Below are 27,497 nucleotides of genomic sequence, written 5' to 3'. Positions count from 1 at the left end.
ACTATACTGCTTACTACAAAGTCCTCATTACAGTAAGAGGACACTAGCATTACAGCATCTACCAGAACTACACTTATTTCCCCCCCTCATTATTTTGGTAAACCATTTGATACTTGTGACCATCTGAGCCTGCTGCAAAAACTCAGCATGGTAAGGACTGGATAGCTGGGGAATCGAAGGGCATTGGGTAGGTAGGTCATGAACAAATTAAGAACCCAAAAAGTCATCAGATGCAACTAGGAAAACCAGTCATTCAAGTTTGTTGTTCTATTAGAATTTAATATTTGAATAATCATAATAACTGTGTCAAATTTAAGGGTACTATACAGCCTAAAGTTTTTCAACACTTCTGCCCCATGACAGCAGCCTTCCAGCACCTAAAGGGAGCTACAAGACAGCTAGAGAGGGACTTTTTACCACAGCATGGAGCGATAGGACAAGGGTGGATGGCTTTAAACTGAAAGAAGGCAGGTTTAGATTAGATACTAGGAGAAATTCTTTACTGTGATGGTGGTGAGGCACTGGAACAGGTTTGCCAGAAAAGCTGTGGATGTTCCAGCCCTGTGTTTAAGGCCAAGTTGGATGGGGTTTTGAGCAACCTGGTCTCATGGAAGGTGGCAGAGGGGTTGGAACTAGATGGTCTTTAAGGTCCCTTCCAACCCAAACCATTCTATGACTCCATGACTCTGCATTTCAACAAAAAAAATGTAGTTAGACAAGGCTGTAATATCTCCTCTTCTTGATCATTCTGTGTTCTAGATACCAAGGTTCTTTACCGAACTTTTCACTAGCAACACTGCCACACCTCCCCCAAAAATCTAATCTTTTATTCCTACTTAACTTTTAAGGAGTACCCCATCACATGACAAATCGGTCAACTTGAGCGTCCATTAGAATTTTTCTGCCCAAAATCCAATATTTTATGTGCCAAATCTGAACTCTCAGTGATTTAACTGAAAGGCACAATCTACTTTTAGATTTGCTCCCTAATTACAATTTACTCATTTATCTATGTGAAAATACTCCAGAATACTTATATTGAGCACAAATATAAATCAGACCAAACCTGGAGTTCTTTAGGGGACAACCACAACATTCACCACCTACAACTCTTCTGGAAGCAAGGCAGATTTCAGAAACACTATATGCTGTGCTTAACAGCTCAGCAGCTTAATATTTTTGGTTTAGGAAAAAGACCAAACACAGTACAGTCCCAGGCATTACTACTCATTTCATCAGTTTCCTCTAAAACCTTCCCTAATGATGCTTTGACTAAATACAGTTACTCAGAATCATCCATCCATAAAGGCTCTACTGGGAAGACTTTAAGCTTCTTTCCAAAGGCAAATAAGTCACTCAGATTTTTCCATTAGGGTACTATCTTTGTTTCATACCTCCATTACTTCAGCCCCACTGATCTTACCCTATAACAATTCGGTCTCAATACCTTTTTACAAGTTTTTATCAAGTTGATCTTCAAAGTATTTGACTACTCCATTATGGTTTTTACATTTAATGTGCAAGAATCTCCCATCATTTCCTCAACTAGAGAGCTACTATTCTTTAGAAAGATTCTTCAAAAAAGCTTATCACCTCTGTAGGCATTTTGTTGACCAGTACTATACATTTTCTGTGCTTTTATACTCTTAAGGCAATCTCCATACTACCTAGGTTTTATCCTTTTAGCTGTTCTTTTGTATTTCCTTTTAAACTTACTGTAAGTGTTTTCTCTTTTAAAGGAGCTCTGGTACATTTTCTTTTTACCTTCCTCCTTTCAAAGGCAGAATAAGCAGTACTCACCAGTAAGTCCAGAGCTGCCTCTCCATTCAGAGAGCAAGTAGATTGATAACTGGGATATCCCTGAGCCTTAACTCCACAGAACTGATGAGTGTTATCTGTCCCCCACTAAACCAAGACTCCCAGTCTTACAGAGGTTCCAGCTGGCACATCATCCTTAAAAAAATCAGTTTGTCAGGGTCACCAGGATCGTCCAAGAATCAGCGATACAATGCTAGGGCTAGAGTTCTTCCTACATATATATGGAACTGAAGTTCCCTAAGAGCCTTGGGTGCATTCTGGCAGTTAAACTTGGTTGCTATGGTTGGATCATGATCACTGCTCTCCGCTAGATGTACGCTGACACTCCTTCTAATCCGACACTTCGTGTCCCTGAGGTATGAGATGACCATTGCGTATCAATGTATTTAAGACCATGGACTCCATTCGTACTTGTCAATTGTGGCAGTTATAGACTGTACATCAAAACCACATGTATGCACTTGACATTGGCCTGACTCAGTTTTATTCATACTACTTAATAGGTATTTGTTCAGACTGTTTCCCATCTTGATTTTCTCCTTTTTATCCACAGGAACTGATACACCAGTGATTCAGGACTCTGAATGCCCACAATTTAGCCATCCTTGCCTTGAAAAACCATACCCTTCAGACCAAAAACATGCTTCACCTTCATTTGATTACAATATACTTGATATTCTTGCTGGACTTTTGGAAACTTTATTTTAAAACTTGTAGACCAATAGGTACAATTTCTAATCTTATTTGTTGGGGGTAGGTAGGAGGGGCAGGTAAAGCCCAGATTTTATTCCCAAGAAAACAGACTTCAGTGATTCAGTTAATTTTTTTGTCCTGATTTGGCATTTCTTAGAAGGTAAGTATTTCAAGCTTGTGTTTCAGATGAACCATTTCAGAAATACAGCAGGTCATCAGCACCTTCCTACAGCCTCAGAAGAAGTACATATACTATAATTCAACAGCATATAAAAGAAGCAGTCTTAAGAACCACTGCCAGCCTCCCTTTAAAGAATCATTACTGCTGTAAGCAGAATACCATACTTTTATACTACCTGCAAGCCCCAGAAGGTAGGGAGCTGATAGGCATTTACAGAAGGTTTATACAGTAGTAGAAAGGTTAAACATTTTCCCCAGCTAAGACAGGTCAGATAAAACAGAGAAGAGGCAAACTTATTCTGCAACGTAACCCCATGATTTCATTACCAGCTTTCAAGCTGGGAGGACATCATCTGTTGAAGTCTGTACATACAACACCACCGAAGCCTAGCAAGAGGTTACCAATGGATCTAATACAGGGTTTGACATCCACAGCATCTGACTACAGTCACTTCTCAGCATAATGTACACAAACAAGTAACTTCATGTAACACTGAAACAGCACATCTCAACACTAATCTCCAAGACAAAACTGAACTGTTTCACTGAATAAAAAATACAGATTCCAAATATCAGAAAGAGAAAACATGGCATTGGCAAAATCCTACAAATCACAAAAATGATGACAGCTAAAGAATCTGAACTGTGAGGCCACTCCTAAACACAAAGGTATTAATGCACCATACACAAAATGCAAATAGTAAAAATGAGTAACAGCATGTTACTATTACCATTATGTTACTCAGTCAGCATGTACTATTAAGGAACAAGAACATACAACAAACATAAAACACTTATCAAGCTGTGCTACAACATTACATCTCAATTGTTACACAACTCAGACTTAAGTTTATAAGGCTTTTGCAACAAGTGATTTCTCCCCCCATTCACCATCTGTAAAGAACAATTACTTACCCGTGTGTTTGACAGGCGACACAACCACAGTAATGCACCAAGTACTCTAAGTCTTGTTAGAAGTCAAAAATAGATGTTGAACAGTATTTCTAAGTTCAAGTTCCTCAGTATTTTGTTATTTTTTAAAATAAACCATAGGAAAACCTATAAGATCTACTAGATGTTGTTAGATAAATTAGTGTTCTCACTTCTACCATGAATTTCTGAATATTCTTCCAAAACCAGATACAAAGAGCTACATAACAAGAATCTCTCCCTAACACCTTCCACTTGAAGGAAAAATAATTTCTAGTTCCCTGAAAGTATCAAATCTGAAATTAATTTCATATGTCAATGAAGAAAATTACTACACATATTAGGACTGCTGTGTTAAGAGCTGAAAGGGAACTTTGTTTCATGGTGATACTGTCATAGTTTGAAAACACAAAATGCTAAGCTGACATAAGACAAGAGATTTAAGAGACACTAGACCTTGAGGGGAAAAAAAATTAATCAAAGAATGCCACAGTCCCTGTAAAACTGCCTTTGACACGCTCAGTGGGCAGAAGCAACACAGAATACAGCCATCCTCATCAGATCAGTGTTTCAGCTTTGGAATCTTTCTCTCAACAAGAAGCTAACAAGAAACTCAAAGTTCAGTTTTAGCCACCTGTGGAGAAGGGAAAATGTTTTCCTGATTTCTCAGTTGATATTTGGTTTATGTCAGAACACAAAACTATATAGAACTCTTGAAGTAAAAAAAGCAATGACCTGTGAAATTCTAAATTATCAGCATAACAGTACCCCATACTGCCAGCACATTCAAAGAATTATTTTTCAGTGACTTAACATTTGGGACCCTCTCGCTCTCCCACACATACTTCACAAGTACCATCCACGAAACCATACACAGAAGTGCACAGGATGCTCACTATGTGTCAAAGAGCAAGTAGCACTGCTGTAACTCTGCCACTTGATGCCTTAAGATGGACCATAAAGACCTTTCTGGCAAACAAAAAACTAAAATGATTACTGTAAAGTTTTGAATAACATTGAGATTCTAGGAAAATAATTACATGTAACAAGCTTCTTGATCCTTTGTTTAACATAAAAAACGTTTAACTGCATAATACATTCAACTACCTGAAAAGGTAACCCATATAGCTTCTGCAAACTAAAAAAAAAATAAAATAAAAAATTCAAGGAAGCCCCAAACCAATCAGCTGTACCTGTACATGAGAACAAGACAACATTTTCCAAAATCCTCTGTAGCAAATACATACAACCCCAAACCCTACTAAAGTTATACAGGACTACAAGAAAAAAAAAAAAAACAACAAAACCTGTCAGGTTTTTGTCCTTTTGTCAAAAGGACAAAAATCACACCTGAGACAAAGCAATCAGAACAGTCTTCCATTTATGAAAGAATTATTTAACATACTGTTACTACTCCCAAGCAAGCTCAATACCATTCACAATGAAATATCAGAACTAGTCTGTTAACTTGAAATTTATACTTCATATCTAAAAATCAATCTCAATTGATTATAAACACAAAGTCCCTCAAGTATACCACTTTCAGAGACAAAATATTCTGGATACTTGAGAAGATTACTTCATCCCCAGTTACAGTACAAATCAGAAAACCAAAACTATTTAAATGTGTGGATGACACAACTAGTGAAAAGCTCAAGTCATTACATTTCACTTGGTATGTTGGACTAAAGATTTCTTAAACAAAATTAAAAATTAAGTTTCATGTACAAGGTGTTTAATAATGTACATTCCCATCACAGAAAACAATAATATCACTTGCTGTTGCAGTATTTGTTGAATTTTAATAATTTTAACTACTTTCAGCCATACCAATTGTGTCAGAAGGAAGACTAAAGCATAACTAGCATTTAATGATGAAAAAATCTACCTACCATTGTAACAGTGAGATAGGGAGCTCAGCATGGTGCTCATCCTGACTGGACACCACATTAAGTGGGATACCTCATGAGTGTCATGTTTTAATCAATACGTTCACACCACTTCCATTACAACAGGAGCAAGTCCACAAAACACCAGAGATGGAAAGGCAAGAAACAGATGTTTTTATCCAGCCAGCATATCAATACTGTCAGTTGTCCCACAGCCAGCTAGCTGGCCACCTCTGCCCTCCTGCAGGCCAACCAGCACACATCAGCTACCAGCCAGCCCAAGGAAGTGGGAAGGCCAAGTTCACCTTGACAAGACGAACATCACAGCCCAATGTCAGTTCTGGCTACTCTGTGGACATAAAATCTATATTTTCAGGAACTTGGGTGAGATGTGCCTTTAGTTCCTTTGAATGTTCAGCGATTAACTGGAGAGGAAAGAACAAATTCACTGACTGATTCTAATTTCTCTGCATCTACAAATCTCATTAAAAGATAACTGGTCATTTAAGTTCTTTATTTCTGCTCTTGCCTCTCAACATTACAGGAACAGATCTTGGGAAATCAGAAGATACATGCTTAGAGGAAAGAGCTACTCTGAATACATAGCTGGGATAGTAAAGCAGCCTGATTAAACATACAGGGTACCCAAAGAGCTTAGTATTTGCAAGTCAATTCCAGACTCCTTCCACCTGCCTAACTGAAAGAAAAAAGACTGGCCCAGTTCCAACAGCTGGATTGGATTTAACTAATGCCTTCCCACTTGCATTGCAACTATACTCTCTAGAGTATAGTTTATATACTTTATGACATAGGTGCAAGTGCAAGACATGAAAGGTAGTGTTTGCATTGATGAAGTAAATACCATTCTTCTGTAGAAACTGCTTTATTAGCCTCTTTTCTTTATTCCTTCTCTGACACCTTTTAACAAGCATGAAATACTGCAATGCACATGAAAATGCAGAAGCCTCAGGAGCTCGGCTGGTTTTGGGCAGAAAAAAAAATTCAAATGCTTGTTTGTATAGAATTGCTGAGACGATTAAGGTTGTCAGCTGCCTATCTTTAGTTAACATTAGAAGCTAAATATACCTTATTTACATAGGCATATAATTAGTATGTGTAAAGTTGAGGCTTAAACTGATGATATTGTTCTACTTGTATCTAAATACAGAAAGGAAGAATTCTGGAACTACTTAATCGAAATTCTGGGACAGCATCACAATGGTCTAAATGCAACTACCTAGTCACAATTGCAAGAATTAAAAACAATGATACTGTGCAGACCAATTCCCTCTATTTCTTTTGGGCATGCAAAAAGATTTGACATCCATGCCAAACTAAACCAAATATTTAGTCCAAATTAACCCTTCCAGCTAGGCTTATCCCTTTAGTTACAAGCATCATGGATTATTACCCAGCTTTGCCCTCCCAATGTATGTTCTAGGCAGATTCCTCTTCCCCATGCCCAATTTTGAGACTTAGCTAATTACCAAGTACTCCCATAAGCTCTAAATTGTCCTTCTAAGAAAAAACATGATTTTTTTTTTCCAGTGGTATAGACTACACAGTTAGAACAACTTCACTTCTGGCTTTGTTATCACAGCTCCATATTAAATTATGCTGACCCAGTTAAAAATGCAGGCAGGGGGCATGGATTCCACAGTACAAGCAACAGATCTACCAAAGCAGTCAAACAAACTTACAATGTGTCTGTACACTGATCTGATACTCCGAGACAGTTTTATTTCATTTGATTATTATTTGACCTGAAAGGTATTTAGTCCTCTTTTAGGGAAACACTATTATTTTGCAGAAGGTTTTAAAACTTAATTGAGATTGTCTGTGTGCTGCAGAAACTTAATAAGTTTCCTTTTGGCTTGTAACCTTTAACACAGCACTAGGTACATCAGAAGTGGAGTGCAGTATTTATGCTACTGTATTTTATACCATAATCTGTCTGGGACTCATGTTCCTCAGGGTTCATAAAGACCACTGAAGGAAAAACAGTTTTTTTGCAGTTGGAGCTGCCACACTCATTTTTTTTAATCCTCAGTTTAAGGCTCCTAAAATTAAGACCAGCTGCTTTTTGTTAACCAATCTGTGGCAAGATAATTCAAATATCTGAACCTGGCTAGCCTCAGCAAACTGGATGAGCGAGATATCTACCGTAAGTCTTTTACTTAGTGAGTAATGACTCATGCCAACATGGAAAGCCACAAGCCTCCAATTATCACTGCTCATGATGCTGACTTGCCTGAAAGCCCTATGGAAGCAGACAAAGGTGCCCATCCACATTGTCCACTTCTTCTGCTTCAAAAAATCTTGGCAGAAAAGCAATTGTTGTGTTTATTTCTTACTAGCTCTTTTGTAAGCATATTCTTTGAGGTCCCAATATCCTCTTTGCATTTGTTTAATCTCCACACTGAGCTACTACCAGCAAAGAAGTGGGATGTGAGCACCCATGGTTTAACTCCCATATACCAATTACCCAGTTTACAAGTACAGACATATCAAACAATCCTCTGGAGGCTGGACTTGAAGCAAGTTAGTTGGCGGCATTCAACACAAATTGCACCAATAGTGAAGGACACAAAGCAGTCCGGAATACAATCGACATGTTTTCTACTGGTTTTATATAGAATAAGAGCTGGAATTCTCTATTTGACATCAAAACTCAGCTGGGGGAAGGAAGACAGAATCTAGATTTCCAGTTACTGCTATTGTGTGAATCAAGGACATGGTATGTAGTGAAAAGTTTTACAGCATTTCCATTCAGATACAGATCTTAAAACACTGCTAACCCCATCTTTACTGATATCAGACCCAAGGCTGCAACACACCCATATGGGCTCCCCTGAAGTTAAACTGAAGTTTCCAGGTAATCCCACAGCATTCAAGCTAAACTCACCACTGCACAAAACCAACAGGCAGGCAGGCAGCAAGAATCACCAACTAATTCAAAGAGGGTGGTCCTAACAGGGCAAGGAACCTGTCCATCATCATCATCATGGCAAATCATCCCTGTAGTATTCCAAAGAGCACTGGCAATGCAGTCACTGGTATCTTCATTTTGACAAGGGTTTACCTTGAAAAACTTAACAGTGGAGTTCAGTCGTTTCCGCTGCAGCCAAAAAGAAACTACTGGTCTGAAGGACACCTATACTAAGTTTTTCTTCTTCTCCTGTATCTTTTGTAAAGAGAAGGGCATACTGAATTTTATAATGCCTTATCTGAATACTGAGATATGCCATATAAGCACCAAAGAAAGTGGATAACCAAGATAGTCTAATTACAAGTCATTCCTATTCCTACTTTTTTTAGGAAGTTCGAAGATCAAGGCTTCTTGACACACTAAATCGGTACACGGATTTGAAATTTGGTAGTTTTACGTTGCAGGAATATGCTTTTGCTGGTACACAAATTTCTAAAAAGATACTTGTTATTTCCCTGTATTGCATGAGCAGTGTAGATGTTTCAGAGTTTTCTGGAAACAGAAGCTTAGCCTGTCTTTGAGGGAGAACAAGTGAAGCACCTACTGACTCCTTGGTCTCTCCTAAGACACACCACCTCTGTCCTCTCCTAGAATTTCTAAGCAAGCATCCCTCTCATTCCCTTATTGAGGAGGGAAAGTACAAGATTTGTCTATTCAAGCAGAACACCTCACTGTCATTGCAAAAGAGCAGGAGTTCCTTTCCTCCTCCACAGTCTAGAAGACCAGAAGAGTCTGAAGAAGAGTCTAAAAGATCAACTCAGAGGCATGGGTTCATTTTTTTTACTAACGGATGTTACCAGAAACCAAATCTACCACTTAACACCATTTTTCACAGACAAGATACCACATTCACTTGTGTACAGGACATGAAAACAGCGGAGCAAAATTACTACTTTTCATGATAACTAGGTGCAAACAACAGACTAAAATTTTGATCTTCAGATCAACATAAAGACTTTAATAAATTCTTTCAAATGTAATAGCTTTTATAAATTGCAGATAACCACTTTCAAGGAACTAATTACAAATTTAAGTGTTTGGTCAGAAAAGCCTCACAGATTTCTGGGGCAAATGCCAGAAGACAGACATTCTTAGCCTTGCTAAATATTTATACTAGTTTCCCTTAGGAAGAAAAAAAAATATAAGAAAACCTACTATGCTAAATACTAGCCAGATATCTTCTTGTGCAACCTATGTTTGAACAAAGACACTCTCTCTTCAGATACTTAAACAGTCTTCAACTGTAATATCAAAGTACCTCAATCATTCTATGAATCTATGATGTGTTCATAAGCACCCCCCCGAAGTGAGGAAAACAGTTCTGTTATTCCATCTATAAAATGGGAAAACAATTGCAATTTGCATACATTCAAACGGCGCCATGAAAAAACCCAGCAAATCAAGTCCCTACGGAGCTAGGCTATATTCAACCACAGCAAGCTTTTTTGGTATAATATTACATGGCTCAAATGAAATCAGATTTTCTTTGGTGTTTTTGAAAGATATAATCAAAAGGCAAAAGAAGATTAAACATGTGCTAGCTGCCTAATTAAATCTATGAAGAGATCATCCTGCTCAAGATGCAAGAGAAAACAACAAACCCAGCTGACAACCCAGGAAAAAGATGAAGCATTAGGAATTAGCAAATACACTCCAGCAACATCCCACAATCTTATGAACCCTGTCAGTTACCCCTCTGATTTAATCATTTCAATATCAGGAATTCTAGATGCTTCTACCTCACTTTTCAATGTGACATAAGCACTGATTCCATGTTTCTATCATTTGAACATTTTGGGTACCATACTTTTCTCCCTGAGGATACCTTCAGTTTCTCAAAATTCCAATTTATACATCCTAAATAACAAAAGCATTGGCTAGCCTTAAGAACTCGCTTAGATTACCAAAAGTGGTCCAGTTTTGACGAACAAGAACCAGACCAAACCCCCTTTGAACCTCACCACTAGACAAAGCCAGTAAAACACAGGTTACATGGAGCACTGAGGTACAGTGAGCCATACCCCTTCTGGCAAGGGACATGGGAAAGGAGTACTGCCATATCCAACTCGGGATGCTCAAAGGTGCTGTCACATTGATTGCATGGGTCAGAGCTCCTTAAATATCTCTTCTTGTCTGGAAGGTTGCTCCACAGTGCTGTTCAATCGGTGATATGAACACTACACATTACCAGCCAACATTCTTCTTGCATGCCAGACAAACAGTGGTTAACAGGATCCTGCTGCTCGTAGTAGGGTTCTCTCATTTCAGGATTCTCTCCTGGAAAGCCCTCTCTATATCTGGCTGCAAGTCACATTTTCATTGCAGAGAAATCACTACCACTAACTTTGCAACTAACGTTTTGTGTGCATCAGAAGTGAGAGACCCTGATGTCAGAAAGCTGCATGCAAAGACAGTATCTGCTTTAGGGTGACTTCAGCTTACCTGAGAGAGATGTGACAATGTGTCTCTGCATAATTTCATCAACTTTCTGACTTACACTGTAGTTAAGTAGGAAAAGGCAAGGACTAGGACATTCTGAGAACTGCAAACCTGAAACCTGACGTTGCACCTGATCAGAAATCCCCTACTACATCTCTGAACACCTGGCCACCCTAGCACCCTGTCTGACCACCTTCTCCTCTTGCAGTGGAGCTTGAACACTCAATAAAACACATCTCCATCAAGGCTAATAAGTCTTGAAAGGAAGCTACTACTCCAAGTTGATTTTTCAAATCCCTTATTCTGTCACCACCTCCAAAGTCCACCTGTTACTGGATTTGACAATAACCAAGGTTAAAAAAGCACAAGAAGAGGTCCTCAGATGATAAGACTTAACAGCATATGAGGGAAATGAGTAACTCAGTAACAAGTGTTTGAATGGGGAAGATAGTAATTTGTCTTCTGTTCTGCAGCCATTTGTACAGTATATATTTCTATTCTGTACTTGCTGTATTAACACACACAAAAACTAAGTGTAACATTTGCTTAACCTGAGAAAGGAGACAAGTGTCAGGTGACTCAGGAGAAACAATATGGATGGAGCCTCCCCAGCAGATTAAATGGTGTTAATCTGACTATGAAGGGATAGCAATCCAACAGTTAAACACCACTAGACAAGATATACCTTCTCCCCTTCACACTGACCTCTTTGAGCCACCACTGGTCTTCTCCAGATGTGAAGGGCTGGCTCAGGAAGCTAAGGAAGCAGAAAATTAAAGAAACATGAAGAGCTTTGCAACCAGTTCACTCCAAGGCACAGACAAACGGTTCTGATGCAGGAAGAAACTAGTGCTTTTGACTATGTCAAATGTTGTGAAATGGAATACAAAGCCCCTAGTACAAAAGTAATCAGGAGTACTGCTGCCAATTCACTATCAGAATTTCACAGCACCAGGTATTTTGGAAACAACTGACGAACTCTACTCCTGGAAAAGATACAGGTTTTACAGTTCTTTTTCATTTCAAGCCAGTTCAGTCAACAATTTGTCTTCACTACTTGATGATATGCCCCATCATCTTCAACTACTTCACTGCCTCTTCTAACCTAATGCTGTAAATTAGATGCCTCATTCCACTTCTAATCCCACAATAAATACAAATCTGATCACTTACTGGTAGCTGGCACATCCTCCTAATTGCTGTCTTTTCATAAAACACAGTTTCAGAGGACAAAACGTCCTGCTTGGATTTGTGCTGGAACTGTACAAATATTATGAAAGCCTCAAAGAACTTAGGCAAAAAATAGTTTAAGAGCTCTTTAAAAGTAGTACGACAGTTACACTGCTACCAACTTTGACATTCTACAAATTAAAAATCAATCCTTTGATAAAAGAATCTTTAGAGATACTAGTGCCACTGCTGTAGGTGTTAAAAATACACAAGAATGAAGAAAACCAAATTCTGTAATTATGGGAAGATTATCAGAGGCTTGGTATATCACAACAGCAAACAGCAATAATTGGGCCTCAATACAGCCAGCACAGATCCCAATCAGCTTATGAAGATTACGTTCATCATGAGATGTCATCTCCAAATTGCACTCTCCACAGGTACATTTGAAATAAACAATGACTTCCTAATGTATCTGTGTATTTGAACCTTTCAAAATGCAATGGATTCAATTGAATTTGGACCTTGAAAACATTGGGCAGTACATCTAAGTGGACTCAGCAGGTGGTTTTTTTCTGCCAAGAGTCACAAACGTTGTACCATTTACCTGCAGACTAAAGTTTGGGAAATTCTGGAGAAAGAGCAACCAAAGAGGCTTCCCACATCTGTATCTTACTTCCTATCCACATAATTCTTTCCAAGGTACAAATGCACATCTCTATTCTCCCAAGAGTATATATAATGGTCTTAAAGGGTAATAAAGAAGCTGCAGGAGTTAGAAACTCTGCATGAGAGTATTGGATCTTATATTACATCCAGTTCCCAACAGGAAGCTACCTGACACCTTGTGTTTTCACTTAACCTACTGAGACTCAAGAAGCCAATGAGCCTATTAAGACAGCAGGTCCACAGTACCCTAAAACTAGCTAAAATCAGCTGTTACAGCCCAATCTCTTCCCAGTATCCATTCCTGCATCATCAAAGTGAAACAGAGCTGATCTACCTGTAAAAGTGAGCTCTTGAAAGAAACTGGATCATTACAAAGTAGCTGGGAATAACAGGATTTCTGGGACTGCTACAACCTTTATTTGTTTCATGAAGTGTTGGAGGAGTACAGGGAGACAGCAAAAACACTAGTTAGCACAGAACAGCATGAAGGAATGAGCTGGCAGCAGCATGCTGGCTCATTCACTAACACTGTGCAGCTACGGTACCTCCACTGCAAAAAGCCTTTGACACTTGACGGGAACGTGGCTTTAAGTCAACCTGTACCTTTTCTCAGATGCCCAGAGACTGTACAGATTTGGCCTCCCCAGAATGATGTTCCTCCACTTGCAAAAAATGTCACAGTGAATTCACAAATGCGAATGAATTCAAGCATCCTCAAGAACTAGATCCTGGTTGTTAGCAAAGCAGCAACAGTAAATACACTGAAGCTGCTAGAGATGATGATGGAGATCGGGGCTAAGCCCCATTTCTTCCTCTCCCTCATTTGGGGTCAGGATGCTAAAGGTACAGAATAAAAATTTATCCTTCAAAGTTCCTGGTCTCAGAGGTGATACAGACCAGAAGCTGACACAACTGCCCCCAAAAAACTGTAACTGGGGAAAAGACATCAGTGGCCTGGACCTCTGAAGCTTAAAATCAAATAGGGCAGGAGTAGGTGAAAGATGACAGAGTGGCTATGTTTCCTTTTGGTAAATAGCCCTCAACAAATTTCAGAAGGATAACCCTACAGCCTAACCAACAGAAGTTCAAGGACTTGTGTTCTTATGACTAGGGGTACAACAAGTACACAAAAGGGATATTTTAATCCCCGTTTTTAGGTTATAACACACTAACTCCTTACTAGGTTTGGGGAGTTTTTTGGTTGGTTTGTTTTCTTTCACATGAGTGCATATGAAGTTTTACTTTTGATCTATTGTGCATTTTGCATACATGATCACAGTCTCATTATATCACACACAAAAACCCCAGCAAGTCATGCAGACAGCCCTACAAATTATAACACCCCTGTTCATCAAGAATTTTTCCTCAGTTTCAGTCAGGGATGCTGACTAATCCTGACAAAAGAAATGGGCTGCGTTGTTTGATCCATCACCTTAAACATCAGAACTGTGAGTCAACAAATGGGTGCCTGCTATTGTAATAAAGAATAAGCAACACTTCTAATACAAGATGATGGAGGAGTAAAAAAGGCTAACAACGATGTTACTAGGCAAAAAATAAAGCTGAAGAACTGCAAAAATCAGAAGGTTCAAATTAGGTTTTCTAAAAGCTAGGTTAGCTTAGATATCAACATAAACAAATAAACACAGCAGTTACAAGGGGTGTTACAAATTAAGTGATTGCAACTGTTTAATCTTGTCCTGTAAAGCCTCAACTGTACTGGAAAGATCAGTGCTGTCCACTTAGGAAAAACCACCGAGACTTAAGACTACATGCCCATGACCAACACAGAAAAGCCTTCTCTTCGAATGTGCAACAATTAAAAAATCTCTTTCACATATCTGGAGAATATAGAATTGAGAAGGTTGTGAGGAGAAAACTGGCAGTTATTTGTCCAGATGAAGCCATGAGTGTCTTGGCTCCTTACTGATCAGCTCTGCAGGTTCTGGTTAACTTTGCTGCTAATCACATGTCAGTACCTATAAGAACAGAAGAGTCTCACTAATAAAAGCAAGAACAGAAACTCTCATTAAGTGAGGAATACTTAATTTCTGGTATTTGATTTTGCTGTTATCTCTTTTGGGGGCTAAATACTTTTTGGAAGTATTAATACCTCAAAATCAGAATTCCAGTTCTATACAGACAACTCTACCTCCCTAAAAGAGGAAGCCAACAAAGAGGTATGAAACTTCCACTCAAACTTGAAGCTGGAAAAAGGAGAGTGAACCTGTGCAGGTCAAGGATTCAGAAGCTTTGACTTCTGCTCAGCAGATCTGTTTCTTGGCTCTTAGTAAAGCACAGTGAGAAGTTGCATAGGACACTGAGGTCTGTCATAACATAAAACTAAAGTACTTACTCATGTTTTGTTTCCCTTAAAGTTGCATTAACAAAAAGCAAAGACAATTATATGGCCCAGCAAACCCAGTAATAAAATATGAGTTAACTACAAATTAAAGGAGTAAGTATTTTGGTCTGCCAGAAGAGTCTGTACCCAGAGGGGATCAATAAGAACTTACAAGTATTTAATAGAAGTCAAAGGAAGATTACTAAAGAATGTGTTCAAGCCTGATGAGTTCAAAGGCAGTGACTGTTTCCAAGTAGAAGGTGACTCAAGTGTCACTGTTTTCAAACTGAAGTTGAGAGCATATAGCTTTGAGTACTTTAAATTTTCCAGAGGATAAAATCTAGATATCAGACCATGATTTATTATGCCATCATTCTAACCACTTCATTTCCTTTGGTGGAATTCGACAAAATGTGAAGATGCAGACCAATGCCAATGATAGTACTGATGCCTCCTGATTTCTGAAGTTAAGTACAGAAAATTGGAGGCAGGATCTCTATGTAAATCTCTTTACTGCAGCACAGGGAGCAAAGTAAGTGTAGTCAATTGCTGACAGCTGGGAATCAGGTATATTTGATTTAGAAAATAAACACTTTGTGGAGAACTGATAACTTTCACTACATAGAGACAAACTGTCCAATCAGCAGGTCAGTCTGTGTATCAGTAGCTCAAGAGAAGCACAGTAACTGATGGCAATTATATAGCACTGCTGTACTCCTTCATTCTCCACTCTAAACTTAACTTACATTGTTTTACTTTTCGAGACTTAAGTCAGATAAAAGTTTACTCAGAAGAGTACTTCAAACATGAACTTTTAAGGAAGTACCTTGATCAGAAAAGAGTCAAAAAGGAGGTGGAGCAGAAAAATGCAGACATTTAATACAAATAAAGTTGTTCTGAAAGATGCTGACACACATCCAATCTTTCATGGACTAAATGAACCTAAATTTTATTTTAGCATATCTTCACGGGTATACAGCTTTTAAATACTTCTATATTTTACTGTTTGTTAACCCCAAAAGAAAGATGCTTCCTAGATTTTAACCCTTTTTAAAAAGCGTGGATGAAAGCTTTAACCATATTAACACTGCTGGAGCTATCTACCCATCTTAGGCTCCAGCCATAAAAAGGAAGTCAGTCAGCACACTGGAAGACAACCCTAGGGGATATACTTCTCCATAACAGCAAATACACTACTCCAAAATAATTACTCCCCTTCAGGGGGAAATGAGAGCTAAGCTACCTTAGCTGGTCTGGTATAAGTAATTTCAGCAAAGCTTAGGCAGTCCTCCTTCCTCCCCATGGAGGCAGATATTTAACTCCCCTAGTCTCAGGCATGATATAATATAAGCAACCACGGATGACAGATCAGTTCACACTAGGCACGAACATACCTAACCTTTCCCTGTTTAGAGCTGTGATGGATTCAGGCCAGTGACTGAGAAAGCAACAACAAAGCCGGTAACCAATACGGGGAGATGAGACAAGGACAAAATGAATGAGGAGCAGCAGGAAGAGTCTCACTGGATGAGAAGGGGGAAAAGAAACCCACCACAACTCCTCCTTGCCCTGAGAGCCAACTGCTCAACAGAAGGATTGGCAATTTTTAGTTACTTTCTAACATTTACTAATGTTAGTCAGAAGTGTTGAAGTTATCATACTCTTTACATACAATATTTTCTGTAAGAAATTCACTGTCACCAAGTCAAACAAAAATTAAAGACTACTTTACACTATGAATGTCATCTTAAAGACACTGCTGCTGCTAAGCCTGACCTGCATAAAATTGTCTCCACCCAAACAATAGCAGCAGAAGTGTGAATTCTGCTAACATACAAAATGTGCTTTCAGAGGACTACAATTCCAGTCCCGCTGATTATAAAAGTGAAGTGATAAAATCAACAGAAGCATGAAAAACAGCCTCAGGTGAAGCCAAAGTAATTTGGCACATTTTTAGGTTTTCACTGTAGCGAATCCTAATCCGATTTCAATCCTAGCCTGATTTGAGAGCTCCCTCCCTCTTCCTTTCCTATTAAAGAAACTTAAACACGAGATTTGGGATTTCCTCCCTTTTCAACTGTGACTAGAACTGAAGATGTCTCCGGTAATAACACGCAGATTCGGAAGACCTCTGGAATACCTTCAGGGAATAAGCTTCCAATAACCCTGCGCCTCTCAAATTTGGGGGAGCAAACTACTACCCCATCAGCCTTACCGAGCACCACACTCCTTCCCGATTTAGACGGAGACGCCCAGCAAACCATTACTGATGTGCCTACCGGCATTTGAAAATAAAAGAAATAAAAATTAAAACTAAAAAAGGGGCTGAGTCGAGGCAGCACAGGGAGCAGAATCGGCCGGCACAGCACGCCGTAATACGGCTCACCAGAGCGTGGGAGCGGTCCCCGGCACCAGCACAGGCCTCCGTGCGCGGCGGCGGCACCGCGGGGCGCGGGAGCGCGGGCAGGGCAGCCCCGAGCCCCGGCGGAAGGGCCGCCACCGCCCCGGGGGGCGGCACAAAAGGCGGCCGCACCATTGTCCGAGGCCCCAGCCGAGCCCCGAGCGAGTGGCGGGACCGGCAGGCCGCCGGGGCGGGCGCGGGAAGCGCGGCGGGAGGAGCGGGTGCCGCATCCCGGCGGCGCTGCCCGGGCCCCGGCAAGCCGGGCTGGCGGCGGAGGGGCCCACGGTCGGCCCAGCCGCGCCAACCCTTCCCCCCGCCCCCGCCTCCCGCCGGCCGCGCCCGCCCGCCCGCATGACGGAGAAGAAAAAAAAAAAACCCCTCGGGCGCTCCCCCCGCCACCGCCTCCCCGCGGCGAGCGCGGCCCGGCCCGGCCCCTCCTCTGGCGGCCGCCGGCGGAGGCGGAGGCCGGGCCGGGTCCCGCTGGCCCCACACGCACCTCCGCGTCGCGGCCCTTGTTCTTGAAGCTCTTGATGCGGTGGCTCTCCAGGCCGGCGGCGGCGTTCTCGGCCATGGCGGCTTCCCGGCGGCGGCTCCCGGCGGCTCCTGCGAGGCGGCTCCGGCAGCTCCCGGCGGCGGCTCGCGCGAGGGGCGGAGGGAAGCGGGACGCGCTCCGTGACGAGCGCGCGGGGGGAGCGGGGCGGGGGGGCACTGGCGCGCGCGCGCCGTTGCTGAGTGACTGGAGTGGGCGGGGAGGGCGGGGGGCGTGGACGCACGTGACGCGAAGGGCGGGCGGGCGTCGCCCAATCGCGGCGCTGCCTCTCCTCCCTGGCCCCGCCCCCTCCCGGCCTGGGCCCCTCCCCTCCCCGCACAGCCCCGCGCGGCATTCTGGGGCGTGTAGGCCCGGCGGGGGCGGCCTCGCACGTGGAGCGGACGCTCCGGCCGCGGGGCTCCGGCTCGACGCCGGGCACTGTGGGGCTCCGGGAGAACCCCGGGGGCGGCGGGAAGGGCCTGGCCGTGCTGCGCATACAGAATCAGAGAATCGCAGAATGGGTAAGGTCGGAAGGGACCACGGTGAGTCATCTGGTCCAGCCTCCCTGCTCAAGCAGGGTCGTCCTAAAGCACATGGCACAGGATTGCATCAAGACGATTCTTGAATATCTCCAGTGAGAGAGACTCCACAACCTCTCTGGGCAACTTGTTCCAGTGTATGGTCATGTGCACAGCAAAGAAGTTCTTCCTCATGTTCAGGTGGAGCTTCCTGTGCATCAGTTTCTGCCTGTTGCCTCTTGTCCTATTGCCTGTATCATCTTTGGCACCACCGAGAAGAGCCTGGCTCCATCCTCTTAACACTCTCCCTTCAGGTACTTATAAGCATTGATGATGTCTCCTCTCAGTCATCTCTTCTCAAGGCTGAACAGGCTCAACTCCCTCAGCCTTTCCTCATAAGAAAGATGCTCTAGTCCCTTAATTATCTTTTTTGCCCGCCACTGGACCTGCCCCAGGAGCTCCATGTCTCTTTCATACCCACAACACAGCACTCCAGATGTGGCCTCAACAGGGCTGAGTAGAGAGGCAGGATCACCTCCCTTTAACTGCTGGCTGTGCTCTTCATAATGCATCCCAGAATTCCATTGGCTGTTTTGGCCACAAAGGCGCGCTACTGGCTCATGTACATACGCTCCTCCGTGGCCTCGTGCTTCTGAGGGAGCCAGCACCCAGCCTACCCCATCAGGGTCATCCCTGACAGCAGGGCTGTGGCTGTTAGCTGTCTCCCCAAACGCACTCTGCAGTGACCCTGCTGGCAGAGCTCGTGTGCAGGGGCCTCAGGCAGCTCTGCCAGCCAAGGGTGCGTCAAGGGTCTGCTCCGCACCTCCCTTTGCTCCCAGTGACTACCCTCACGTTGCTGTATGCAGCCTAGGAAATGCTGCACAACAAGCACATAAAAAATCCCGGTGTCCCCTTTGGCGAGGCTGCTGTGCAAGCAAGCCCTACCTGAAAAAAGCAAATGCAAAGCTTTGCCAACATGGCCTTCATATAACATGTGCGTATGGCGTAATGCAGAGCACAAAGAGCCTCTGCCAGCCCAACAAATCTTCCCCACACTGTCAGAATTACTGCACCATCACTCCCTAAGTTCTTGGTGCAGCTGTGGGGGTGGTTGGACAGACTGCAAACAGACTCAGGACCTCCAGATCAGTGGCAGCCTGAGCACAGTAGCTTGGGTCAAATACAGTGCCTTGAAGTCACTGCTGGAATTTCCAGGCTAGAAAAGAGGATATGTGTGGGTGATGTAGTTGTAGACAGTGGTAAGCATTGATCTAACACTTCCCATAATGCAGAGTGTTATTTCTTTGGAAGAAAAGTATCCAAGAAAACCAAGATCCCAAAATAAAGAAAATATATAATGTTCAAATTTAGCTCATCTTATACCGTATCACGTTCTGCAACAGACCCTTATGGCTATATATAAGCTTTTCACAGACCTCTTTCAGAGACTCTCCCTCTAATTGACAGCTCGGCTTTTTAATTGCCTTCCCCCAACCCCTCTTCATATCATTCAGATGACTTTAACTTGTAACTTACAGTTCTGGCAAAACAAGGCTTGCAGCCTGATGGAGATGAGTAAAAATCTAGAAGACTAATGCTCTTCTTCACTGTCATTCAGCTGCGTGCCAAATGTTCTTATCTAAGGGATCAATATAGCATTTCCATCCCTCTTGTTTCCAAGTAGTTTGGGCTCCCAAGGCACATTCCTCTGTGTCTTTTCCCAGCAGCTTATCGGGGTGTGCTGCACCACTATTGCTAGCAATGGAAGAGAAGAAAGAGCCAGTAGCATGCAAAGCCTAAATGGCATGACCCATGTGACCCAGTGTTTGTCAAGACCACTAATGTCAGAGATGGTTTCTACGCTCTGGCACTTGCTGTTTTGAAGCAGAATTGGCCCCAGCTGTCCAGCTGTCTTCAAAAGAACTGCTAAAGTAGATTCAGCAGCTGAGAACTTTGTTTTACCCACCAAGGGAGGTGGCCGTACCTGCCAGCTGGGGCTTACTTAGACCATTAAAGCAATGCCAATATGATCCCTGCTAGACAGGGGTGCTGCAGTTATCCTCTGGAGGAGTTGCTCACCAGTGCCATGAACAAAACAGTGTTGTTCATCACCACCTAACGTAATCTGAGAGGTAAAAGGAAACTTGCAACTGAAAAATTGAGTGTCTCCAGACTGGGACAACACAATTTACCAGTCCATAAATATATACCCATTCCACTAGGTAGGATTTGTAGGCCCCGTGGTCTTTTCTTTCCCATTCCTTCCTATCCATGATATAATCCTTTCAGTTTCTATAGTGCATTTCATTAGTCTTAGTAGACACTCAGGAATTGAACACCTCTTAGGCAGAGCTACATGGAAGTTTGCTTGGTTTTACTGCCTGAAGAAAGCTTCTTGGTGGAGCTCTTTACTTGATAATTAAAGTTGCATGTACTCAGGGAGACAACATTTTGATGCAGTTAAGCAAATACTACTTTTTGGCACTGTAATTAATAGACACTAATAAAATACAAGTACTTTGCTTCTTTGAAAATAGAACAAACCATGTGGTTCAGGGTGGCCAATCTTCTTCACCATATGAGTTTCATATCAATGTGTTCTTGTTGCCATGACCTGCAAGACATGCATCAGGGCCACGAGCACATTAATAGGATTTACTCACCCTGAGCAGCCTCCCCACATGCCATTTCAGCCTCCCAGCCCAGCGTTGCTGCAATGGTGCCAGTCTCCAGCTCCACTGCAGCCCTGGCCCAAATACGCAGGTTGATGTACTGGCTGAGCTGAAACAGGCCCTGGGTGATGGGAAAGAGTGAAAAGGAGCAAGAGAGCGTGGTTAAGGCCAGCGAGGTCTGTGGGTGCCTTCACTGCCCTGACAACATAAACTTTGTAGCTTAAAGAGCTATTGAGAGGAAAGATCTTTTGTAATTCAAAGATGTGGGACAATAAGAACTTTTCATGTGTCCCATTGCTGAACAGAGTTGAGCAGTGGTTGTTTCTGGGATGACTTGTTGGCTTCAGCAAAATGGAATGAACCCAGGAGGTGACATTGCCATATTTTGGGAAGTGCACATGGTTAGCTCAGGAGTCCATCCTGCAGTTCCAGAGTTAGAGGTTTGCAGTCAGTGATTTTGTCTGTATCCACCAGTCAATACAGCTTCAAGAAAACCAGCATGTAAAATAAATATAATGAACCTGAGTCATGTTCTTGCTGGCAATCTCTCCAAGAAGGATTGGGGAGATTTAGGTGCAGTGCTTTAAGATGCAGTCCCACCCTGCTAATGGATGTTATAAGGTAAGGCAGGATAGACAAATGAAATGCGTCAGCTCCTCAGTCTCTATTCATAGCCATGAGCAGCTGAAACGAAGACCTGTGGGGTGGAGGAGGTGTGGATGCCTCCCCAGCAGAGGAGCAGGGTGACTGGCAAGGTGCTATCATCTTAAACCACTGCTGCTGACTTGGCTACAAACCACCTGTCAAGAACAGTCTGTAAAATCATGCAACCTGTAATCACAGAAAGGTGTAAGGATTGCTACGTAAGCTTGAGTTGTTACCTAAACCATTCATGGGTCTTGTGTCTTGCTTGCCCATCTCAAAATGAGATACCTATGCATTTCTGTTTTGGGATGCACAACAGCTGTAACCACGTGTTACCATTGACACGGCAGAGCGAGAGAAGGCCTGTTTTCCTGCAAAATTATCGGCTGCTCATGTGCTCTCTAACTCTCAGCAGATGTTAACTTTCACACCTTGCTTTCCAGTATCTGTTAGAGACAGCATGACTGGCGCAGGCTCAGACACTTGTGTGGCTGGGGTCCCTGCCCTGATCATCTGTAGCTGTCCCCACTCTATGTATGGCTCTACAACAACTGGCTAAGCAGTGTCTCGTCAGGTGTTGCTCTCTTACAAAAAGGGGTGAGTAACACATAAAGTAAATTAAAGCAATGCCTTAACACTCATTTTCCCTTAAGATACAGGTATTTTTTCGATGAGACCATTAATGCACGTTTGCAGTCCTCTCCATCACTGAAGTAAAAAATTTGTCTTCATGGGAAAAGGGTCATGTTTTTACCTCATCGTAACTAAGGCTTAGTAATGAATGTGAAGTAAATCCTGGTAAAGACTCCAGCTCTGTGAAAGGCTGCCAAGAAATGTCGTGTGAGCTGAGAGGTAACACGCATGGAATAGAAGCCTGTGGTAAGTTGCTGTGTACAAAGATCCACACCCCCAGGTCAGGAAACCCCTAATCTGAAAATGGTTGGAAGCTCGGAAAGTGCTGGGGGAAACATCACTTTTTTTTCTTGTTCTTATGCTTTTCTTAATACATTTGCTTACGGGTGACTGTTGGAGATGCAATATTGATTAAGACAGTCTTTCGGTCTGACCCACAGTAGTCCTTATATTCACACCAGAAAGTTAGTGCTCAGTGAACCATGTCAGTATGAATCTGATATCTGAATATTCTCAGAGTACAGTGGGGTCCTCCAGTTTCAAACCAGTATGTTATGGGTGTCACCTGGCTGTCCTGTTGCTGCTTTGTCCCTTTTATGCCAGGGTCTGAGTTCTCCAGTCATCCATCCTGGGGGCAGCTTACCGTATGCCAGACTCCAGTCTGAGATGAAAACAGCTGCTTTTTTTGGAAGAAAACTCCAGCCATAGGTTAGAATGGTGCACATAAGAAAACCCCCTCTGGCTGCAGTGGGGCTATGTACCTCATGAAATTGGCTCTCTGATGTCCTTTCCCAGTCTTTCAACAGTGTGTCAGCAGACCTGACAGTCTGAAATACCTCTCTGCAGCAGTGCACCTTATCCTGCTATAGGCAGAACTTTGCAAAAACAAGCAGCTCCTGTGGGATGTCAGGGGATGTGGGACTGGTACAGGGCTCAGGGAAATGAGGGCCCTCCTCAGCATAGCTGTGCCAGGACCGGTCCCAGAGAGCTGTCCTTTCTGCTGGAAGAAGTCACTTCTGGGAGACAACACAAAGAGCTGGTGAAGGAGGCATGAGGCTGGCTTTGGAAGAACCAGTGAACAGTTCAGGGTCAGCATTTATAAATGCCTCGTTATCTGCAGATGAGGAACAGAAGCATTGAGGGAGCAGCTGGCTAGTCTGCTAGCATTTTCAGAATCTGGGGGACATTGTTAGTGAAGGAGGAACCATAAAACCTCTGGTTATTCATAGGCCCTGTGTCCTGTCTGAGCCAAGTTGCTGTCTCAGCATCTTTGTCCACTTTTACTGGGGGAATTAGGTTCTGCTCCTTCTGTTTCAGGGCATCGCTTTCTTTCTCCATTATTCCCATAGGAAATCGTAGGGTAAGTATGCAATATTTCCTCATCTTCTGCTGTTTCCCACAGTCAGGCAACTCCACAAAAGAGCCGGTGAGCTGGTGTTGAGGGTGACAGTAAGGTGGACATGGAGTAGGGGCTTCATAGACAAGGACCTGCTGCTATGTTACCCAAGCAAGAAGAGCTTGGTTGGGTGACAGTAGCTGGCCAGTCATCAGACAAGACCATAGTGATGAGGCAGGTCCCAGGTCACGTCTGGGTCCAGAGCAGTGAGTTATACAGCCAGGCACAGGGATAGCTGCAATGTAGTTCAAGGAAGAGACCAAGAGCAAGAGCCCTACTTAAAAGCAGTCCATGAGACAAGGGGAGTGAGTCCTTGCCAAGGCTTCTCACAGCTTGTTCTCAAACAGCTCTTTGATTCAAGGCCAGGCAGCTGCACTGTCAAAGCTGGCCTTGGGCCCAGGCAGCCCAAGCCCCAGGAGGAGGGGGATGTGCTCAGGGCCCAGGCACCCACCTGGAGCTGAAGACATCCCTTTCTCCTGATGTCTGAGCTCTACACAGCCACAGAACTGGACAGTCATGGAGATTTACACCAGCTTTCCCAAATTTAAGATAGGCGATGATCAGAAGTAAGAATGTCTTCCTGCCCAGAGAATCCAAACAGAGCTCCTGAGATCGTCTGCAGAGCCATGGATTCGTCAGCCTTCTAGGCTTTGGCCTTGGGATGCAGGTGCTCAGGAGTCTGGGCTGGGCTGTGCCACAAACAGCAAAACCTGATGGGCTCGCTGTTTTTTTTCTGGTAGGAATGGCTCTGGGCAGTCTTCTCCATGGCCCAGAGCCTTTAGCACAAGCAGCCTGGAGGTGCACTGGTTGAAGACCAGTCCCAGAGACAAAAAGGGCCAGGAAATCCCTGGCACAGGCAATGCTGCACCTCAAGGAGACATCAAAGGAATGCATTTTAGAAAAGATCCCTCAAGACCTGGGAGTGACTGTCTGCAAGATGGCTCTCTAAATTTATATTTCAAAGTGCATAATTCAATTGGCATAATTGGGAGTTTGGTCTTATTATCATGGCCCTGCTCCTGCAAGCCCTGTGACAATGGTCTCCCATGAGAAGTGATGGCCACCAGTGTGTGAATCCCTGTCATTTCCCATATGTCTTCCTATTCCTTGCCTCGCTGCATCCTCTAGGCAAAAGGGCTCCTCAAAGTCCTCATGCAAGCTGTGAAGATTGCAGCAAGGTAGAGAATGTCACAGAGGTTGAGGGAAAGCCTGTATTTGGATCCCTGGGACTCATGCCAGCTACCCAAAGCCCGTGTACTCCATCCTGCAAGAGCTGTGGGCCTAGCTGAAGGTTACTGCTCTCCATCTATGAGGAAATGGCCCCTGGGATCACTGTCAGCAGCCACAGTGTGTATTTCAGCCTGTAAACTCTAGCATGAGGAGGATCCACCTGTCACAAACCATCTGGCCTCACCTTGAAGACTCTGGGTGAGCTTGGAGCAATCCTCTTGCAGCAGGGTGATGGGACTGCATCACTTGCAGCAGGGTGATGGTATTGCACATTTCTGTGTGGTCACAGTGTGTGCACGAGACGGACAATGCAGATCTGGGTGTGCTGTCCAGGCCTTGTGTTGGTGAGGTTCAGCAGGGGACAGGCAGGTTTGCTGTCACAGCCCACTCCTGTCAGCTGGCAGGACACATTGCCCATGACCTGTCAACAGACTTAAGAAGGGGGAAAAACTCCTGGGAAACTGCAGCTGGAGAGCAGAGCGAGAATATGTTAGAGGAACTGTGACATATTAATAAAATACATGAATAAATTATACAGACCCGGCTAGCTTGGTTGGGGGTACTGAGCCAAATCCTCTTTATTCAAATTAAACAACACCTTATATGCATGGTGCAAAGTAACACGTGACTCCCTTGACCAATCACCATGGGGTATCTCACTGCCCATACGTGTCAGAGTACTTGGGAACTACATCTCCCAGGGTGCTGTTTGGTACCCTTCCTGAAACCCAACTCTTACATCTCTCCTCTTCTTTTTTATTATTATGACGAAATACAGAACATTGCATATAACGGTACATTTTAAACTTTGTAAACCCCCTTTAACAATGACCACAGTGTCACAGTGATTCAGCTCACTGCCTACCTTGGTCTCTCAACAAACTTACTTATTTGAACCTTTATCTGTAATCCTTGAAACTTGCTCCACATAAATTTGAACTTTTATTTCATAAGGGTTTGCGTGTATTTGGGATAAACAACAACTTTATTAACCTGAGGGTTTTTGCATAATCGGGCAGAACATCGATTCCCACTTCCCCAAGGGCCTGCATGTAATTGGTAACCAGGAAAAATTCAACTCCATTTCAAGAAAAGGGCCCTTAGAGAACAAGTGTTGTGATGCAAATGTAATTTTTTCAAAGCACATGGAGCACGAAGTATCTCAAAGTCTACATACATCCACGTTCACACAGTTTCTCTCATTCATACAGTTTTTTCATTCATAGAGAAGTGGCCACTTCACACTGTCTCCTCACACATGCATACTTAGAATTTTTATTATGTTTCTATTTAAATCACGTAGTTTGGGTTTTTGCAGTGGTTATTGGTTGTATGTTTCACAATCTGCCACTTCTGGTAATCATGTTAGGCAACTGTACTTGTTTTGAAAATTTGAAAAGGAATTAATATGAAGAATAGAAAGCTTAACAAACCTAAATGTCTTACCTGTTTATGCACATGCATTTTCTCTTTTCCCCCCTTTTGTTTTTGAAAACCATAAGTTAATAAACTCAAAGACATATACACAAGTTACCATCACAATATGTTAACATGACTTAAAACTCAGCATCTCCTGTAAACAACTAGACCAAGTTACCATCACAATAACACAGTATATAAAACGAGTTATCATTACAATATGTTAACACAGCTTGAAATTTAGCATCCTTTGCAAGCAACCAGTTTAAGTTGTCTGTGATTTCTAGAATGCAGTTAATTTTCAGCTTTTGTCCATCCATTTCTGTTAGCTGCTTTTTGCCTTTAGTACAAACTTAACAAACATGTTAATAACAATTTAAACAGTCTCAGGTGGCTCGTGTGGAAGAAACAGACGTAGAGGTTAGGCAAACACGCGGTTTCTCTGTAGCTTTATCTAGGAATGGCCTTTTGAAGTAAAGCAGTAAAAGTCATTTGATGGCTTTCAATGTCTTTTTACTTCAAAGTTGCCTTTTGCTGGAGTTTGCAGTAAAAGCAAAAAGTCATTTTATGCTTTTATTGTCTCTTTACCTCAAGGTTGAAGGCTATATGTAACTTCATGAGTTGCATGTTTTAATACACTTTGGCACTAGAAGATTTTGCACTTGCAAAGACAAAAGCAACCATTCAGTGCATTCCATCATTCCTGGATATCACAGGAATCAGAAAAGTTTTCTTCATTCTCACTGAAAGCAGTTTGTCCTGTTTGCTCAGGCAGGTGTCTAGTGTCCTGGTTTTGTGGAGACAAACTCAAAAGGCAATTTTAAGGGTTTTAGACAACAAAGAAAATCTTCCTTCCTCATAGTGATACAAGTTAAAACAGTTAATAAGAGTTAAACCCAGTGATGGGGGAGATTTCAGTTTGTTATGCTTTGT

General features: G+C 42.7%; 1 protein-coding gene across 1 annotated transcript in view; it reads right to left on the bottom strand.

The window, feature by feature from the left end:
• The window catches only part of KPNA3 (karyopherin subunit alpha 3), a 49,875-nt gene extending 31,627 nt beyond the window's left edge, over positions 1–18,248 (bottom strand). The window contains exon 1 of the mRNA XM_051779324.1: positions 18,019–18,248. Coding sequence (XP_051635284.1) covers positions 18,019–18,093 — 75 coding nt within the window. The 5' untranslated portion in view covers positions 18,094–18,248. The remainder of the gene's footprint in view (positions 1–18,018) is intronic.
• Between the last annotated feature and the right edge of the window lie 9,249 nt (positions 18,249–27,497).

The sequence above is a fragment of the Manacus candei genome, unplaced genomic scaffold (genome assembly GCF_025592945.1).
Source record: "Manacus candei isolate 608988 ecotype Guabito, Panama unplaced genomic scaffold, ASM2559294v1 h1tg000014l, whole genome shotgun sequence".
Lineage (NCBI taxonomy): Eukaryota > Metazoa > Chordata > Aves > Passeriformes > Pipridae > Manacus > Manacus candei.
Note: the sequence above shows the minus strand (reverse complement) of the source record. Positions and strands in the feature narration are given on the sequence as shown.